The sequence below is a fragment of the Charadrius vociferus genome, unplaced genomic scaffold (assembly GCF_000708025.1).
Source record: "Charadrius vociferus isolate BGI_N301 unplaced genomic scaffold, ASM70802v2 scaffold88, whole genome shotgun sequence".
NCBI lineage: Eukaryota > Metazoa > Chordata > Aves > Charadriiformes > Charadriidae > Charadrius > Charadrius vociferus.
In genome coordinates, this window is record NW_009649619.1 from 4,326,942 (window position 1) to 4,332,941 (window position 6,000).

The 6,000-nt window shown below is 37.4% G+C and overlaps 1 protein-coding gene across 1 annotated transcript in view; it reads right to left on the minus strand.

Annotated features, from left to right (window-relative positions):
* The window catches only part of STK32B (serine/threonine kinase 32B), a gene marked incomplete at its 5' end in the record, with an annotated part of 173,335 nt that extends 167,335 nt beyond the window's left edge, over positions 1 to 6,000 (minus strand). The window contains one exon of the mRNA XM_009890557.1: positions 5,955 to 6,000. Within this exon, the coding sequence (XP_009888859.1) occupies positions 5,955 to 6,000 (46 nt within the window). The remainder of the gene's footprint in view (positions 1 to 5,954) is intronic.

The window sequence follows — 6,000 nt, forward strand, 5'->3', positions numbered from 1 at the left end:
ACGTATTACACTACACATAATGATGACTTCATGTATAAAGTTCAATAAATGGAAAATAAATTGTATATAATTCAACATGGTCATAAGACAAAAAATAAAAATCCAATGATCTGGATCTTATTTGTCTAAAATCTTGACATCGAGCATAAAATAATGCCTTCAACAGCCATGTTTTATCCATTTTTTTGACACAGAACTGCCTTAGAGCATTTTTAAGTCACAATGTGGTATTCTTACCCAATCCAGTTCTAAAAGGGAATCGAAATAGTCATCTTTGAGAAGGAAAAAGTAAAATGCTATGTAACCTGCCATAGAAATTGCATGAACAAACCAAAAATCCAGCAGAAATACTAATCCCACCCTATATTTGTTACTTTTGCTAAAAAAAGGCATTTAGAATCTCAGCCCTTCATTTAACTGTTCTGTGGGGCTATATTTTATGAAACAATTAGTTTGAAAAGAGTATGTTATTAGCCTCGTGATTCGAGTTCTTTGTAGTTGTTGTGTGGCTGCCTCAGACATTATCCGTAACAGCTTTGTGACGGCAGGCTGATGAGCACTATCGTATCACTGACAATAACTGGACACTGCATACTCTATTTTGAATCTGACTCATTTTGACATTTAACCATTGCTTTAAATCGAGTCCAAGTGAAACCCTTGTGTGTCATTTTTCCCTCTGTCACTTTTATAGATCTTCAGCACTTCACTGCACTTTATATGAACTCAGCCATTGAGCTGAATTTAGCTACCTGAATCCGTATTAATCGCAGGCATTTTTGTTAGGATCTGTATCTATTTTTTATGCTCGTAGTACAAGATCATGTTTTCAGCAGCTGGTCGTTTAATAATGACTTTTTCTGCAACTCACCAGCAACTTAATTTTTTTCATTTAAGCCAAAGGCTTAAATAAAAAGAGGTAGAGGAGAGGTAGAAATCAATTTAAATTACAGCTTAGAATTTAAAGTTTAACTCCAGAGGATGGATGCTATATTCTCTAGTACATAAGATTTCCATTGAATTCTGTAGTTATGACACTACAGCAGAATGAAGTGTTATGACTCAGACAAAGAAGTGGGATTCAGCACTTGCTTGAAGTTAAGTAGATCCATAAGCACCACAGTGAATCAGGGACTGGCCATGTAGAAATAAGCCAAGGCATGTTGCTATGCCTCATTTCCCTTATACAAGACTGAGGCACAGCATGTCACGCTGTCCTCTGCAGAGAAGTATTCAAGTTCTATAGCTTCAAAATGCTCAGTGAAAGGTTCTTTGGAAATACATATTTGCTTCAAATGTAAAGTCACAGACTATAAAAATAAAAACAAGCTCTTAAAAAGTTCAGTGCACTTGTTTCTAAAAGTAATTGTAGCAAAACTGACTTTTTAAGGCCCAAATAATCTGCCATAAAACTGCCATAACAGCTCACTGGACCAGCTTCTAGCCTTTGATACTTTTGTTTCTTTTCCTTTCCTCTATACCTTCCGCCACAGTATAGGCAAATATGTTATCACTATTTGGTAGTAGTAATCTCTCTCCTGCGTCAGCTCTTTTCTAATGACTCTTTTCTACTATTTCACTTTCACCTGTTAAATATAACTGAAGTTTTAACAGAGCACAGTCAAGCAAATCCAGCATGAAAGACACTCTTTACAGTCACCAGACTATTGCTAATATATTTGTTACTTATGATATTTACTGAGAATTTGCAAGTAACATTTACCAATGGTGAATATTCCTCTTGTCCTTCTGTTGCCATTCTTGTGGACTTATTGTTGTGTCTGAAGAGCCGAACATGAGAAAAGATGTACTCTTTGCTCTCCTGATATTAGTACTGGATACACATATTCAGGAGGGGATAATTGTTATGAGAATAGGAAACATTCGAGTTAAAGAGAGTCAACATTCCTTTGCTTCAGCAGTATTAACAAACATGAAACTGTTTTCCTTTTACCCGAATGCTGAATTGACTACACAATTAGTGTAGTATCTAGCTTGAAAACACTTTCTAAACGTCTGAAAAAATGATATCATTTCATGCCATTACAGTGTCTAGCTTTGATTAGAGGTAGTGATGCTGCTACACCAGACGTAGTTGTCTATCCAACCTATACAGCAATAACATTGAACTTCTCTAGCCAGAGTATGAGCTCTAGGCAAACAAAGGACTCTGTTCACTGGATTTTCATAGCTGCTGTTGTGCTTTAACCTAGGCTAAGAAGAAAAAATGAGATCAATACAGCGTGGGTTTACCAGAAGTTGTTTGTGCAAGAGTAACCAGACACTTTTCCTTGGTGAGAAACTTCTTTTGTAGATGGTAGAGTTGGCTTAGATTTCATTTTTATCAGTTTCAGTGAAGTGATATATAAGAAAGTATAAGCAAAGCTGAACAAGGTGAGAATTAACTGGCAAAATGCAAGGTGGGTAACACAGGAAACAACGTTATTTTGAAATGGGAATTATGAGGCTGACAGGGGTTAACAGCAAAGACAATGAAGTCTGGAAATGATCCAGCTGAATATTTACACAAAATATTCAGTGGGCTTGATAACTGGCATGAAGCCGGTGAGAGTGGTGATAATACAAAACATTGGTAAAGTAATGGAGAATCAGAGCATCACAAGGGAAAAAGCGGGTGATTGTCTTTGAGAATATGAATAATAGAAATGGGCCAAAATTCAGTCATGCAAAATGCAAGGTCACCTACACAGGAACACCAAAACCTTCTGCTGTAGATTGGAGCTCATCAGTGGAAATTACTGAACAGGGCACTGGTGAGCTAACTGATCACAGGGTGACTGAACTATCCACGTGATACGTCCATGAAAAGGGCATATATAGTTATAGGCTGTACCAGGAAAGTTATTTCCAGTAGACATAAGGAAGTATTGTTTCCAGCACAAGCTCCTGGTGAAAACTCACCTGCAATTCTGTGTATAATTTGAGTTATCTGTGTGCAACCAAGACAAGTTCAAATACCTGCAGGTGCAGGGCATGGGGATGAAAAACTGTGGAAATAAGAGAAAACTGGAAGAGGTTTTCTTCCAAAACAAAGAGTGAGAAGGGACATTTTTGCTGTCTATCGCACTGGAGTAATCATGGAGGGTGGAGAGCTGTTTAACAAAAAAGTTGAAATAAACATGAAACTTATAAATAGGTTAAGGACCATTTCATCGGGAAAACAGATGTTTCTAACCATTCAAAGAGTGAAGTTCTGGAAGATCCTTCTAACAAAAATAGAACCCAGAGAAAAAACATAGCTAGTTTAAAAATGGTGAGTATTATGGCCTTTAAAAAGATCAGTGTACGATAATGATGTGTTACGCTGTCTATGATAACTGGGGATTTGCAGCATGCAGTCCAGCCTTCTGGCTGGACTCTTTTTTATTAGCCTAAGCATGGTGGGGAGTCTACATACAACTTATAACATTTAGAACTACTCAGTGGATCAACACCTAGTCTCATTAGGCAGAAAGCATGAGTTGTACCTCTAGAGCAGATACTCTATAGGCTTGTAAGGCAGTACCGGGGTGGTCTTCACATACTATTTCCATATATTCTTTTGTTAAGTGGCACACTGAATAAGTAACTTTTTCTATGATTTACAAAGTGGCAATAAACAGTTTTAAACCTCTTTTTCCAAAATTCATGTTTTATTCTGCATCCATCATTAACATGTACGAACATAAAATGACATTACTTTTTTCTGCTAGTTTTTCCTCATTTTGAGGCAGCTGCAACATTACACACAATACACTAAATAGCTTAGTTTCTACTATGCCTACATATTCATACACAACTAATTTATTCCAGTTCTCTTTGAATTGATGAGCATTGTCATTCTTGAGCAAAATTATACCATATCAAGAAACAAATCTACTTTCTCTTGCTATACTCTCTCTTTTGCCTTTTTTTTTGGTTGTTTAATTTCATATTGAGTCCAATATTGTGGAAAACAGCGACTCTTGTAGCTACTAGTGGGAATGTGAAATACAGCTTGATTTTGGATTAAACTTTTTAAGATACAACTTCAAAGAGGAGATATCTTCCTATTTTATTTAGGTACTTGGGAAAATGCCAACATGAAAAATAATCTGTAAGTAGTGTTGAAAACAGGTCATTGTTTCAAAAGCGGTGGACTGTTCTGAGCTAGATGGTTGTGCTAAGCAAAACATCTTAGAGGAAAAAAAAGAGATGATGTCAGGAACAACATGATGGGAAAAAAAACCAACAAAACACAATGAAACCAGGCAAAGAATAAATAATGACCTAATAGAAATCCATTAATACTTTATGTGCTTTTTTTTTTTTAATCAGGTATTAATAATGGCTGCACTACAGAAATGTTTTCCTATGGGAAAAAGAACTAAGTGGCATGAAGTCTTCTCTGCAGTAATTTACTATGGAACTTTGTTTGTTTTGTTCAAAAACTGACCAAAGCCTTGTCTCATGAAAAAAAAAAAAAAAAAAAGTGGTAATACATCATAGAAACTGCTAAGTCAAGAAAGGCCAATCAAAAGTCTTGCAAAGGCAAAGGCATGGCTATTTTTTTACCTTAGGGTGTCTAGACAACATTAACTCCATGCTTTCAGTCCTGGGTATTTCTTGGTGAGATACCTCAAGGTTTACAGGACTAATTGTGCACGATCAAGATTTTACCTTGGGGGAAGGTGTGAGGGGTGGAGGGGCTGTTCCTTCTCACTTGTTGACACAGCATGACCTATGGTAAATGGCTGAAATGATATATCAGTATAAGAAAACCACAGCTATTGAACCACAATACTCAAATAGTAAATAATCTGTCCCGTTCTCCACACAAACAATGGAGTCTTGTAAATCAAACCTCATCAAATGCCTCTTCAAGCTTTGTCAAGGAATAGGGAATGATAGTTGTGTCTTAAATGCAAGTAAACGTGTATTCACCCTTTTAAGCACTTTACATACATTTAATATATTTGCTCCTTATTAGCAAAACAATACAAGTATCTCCATGTGTCCTGAACATATAGGCAAGAGCATACATGTTTTTGATCTGTTACGAGCCTCAGAAAGACAAAACAATGCGATAGTCTATTGAGACACAATCACCTCCTGATAACATATATTGGGAACTACATGGAAAGGAATATACTCAAAATTAAGCATTGATTGTCCAGGCAGGCAACAACATCTATCCCATAAGTAATTATTAAAATAGTAATAATTTAACTAAAGTAATTAAAAATACTGCTAGTAATAATATACAAATATCTGTTTCCTAAGAGTGCAGTGTTCTCTTTCCTTCAACAGCCAAAATTATTGTAATTGAAATGCAGTCACATAATTCTGGTTAAATATGGTCTACATATGAAAATGACATGGAAATGCATAAATAGTGAAGAAACACCATGTTTTATGCAAACTTTTCCATTGCCTTCCAAAAACTTTATAAGATACACTTTCTTAAGACATATTATCTAGGCAGGGAGAAAAACCTCAGAGTAATAGAACAAGCTAAAAAAGAAGTTTCAGAAAGTAAGGGTGATGGAAGAAGTGTACTGACTGAGAGAGACATCACCATTTAAAACAGGAAGGCGGGCAAAGAAGCCAACTACAAATGAAAACAAAAAAGCAGGTATCCATCTCCGAAATGATGCCCGTTCATAAGCGCGGGTACGAAGTTACCTGCCATGTGCTTAAACCCCAAGCGACAGTGTGCCAGACTCCGCATGAGCTCGGCGAAAAGAAAAAAACAAAACAAAACAAACAAACAAAAAAATCCAAAAAACCCCCACGCGATCGGTGTGAAGGGCTAAACAAAGGAGGGCTTTCCCTCCTCCTTATACCCCGGGCAGCCCAAACCTATCCCACATTGCTCCCCGGAGGGAGCTGGAGAGGGGAAAGGGAGGGAAGGCAGGCAGAGCCCCCGGCCGGGGCAGCGGCGGGCGCGGTACCGTGGACAGCTCCGCACTCACCGTCCTCGTTCTCGTCGAAGACGGGCGCCCGGTGGGAGTGGCCGCC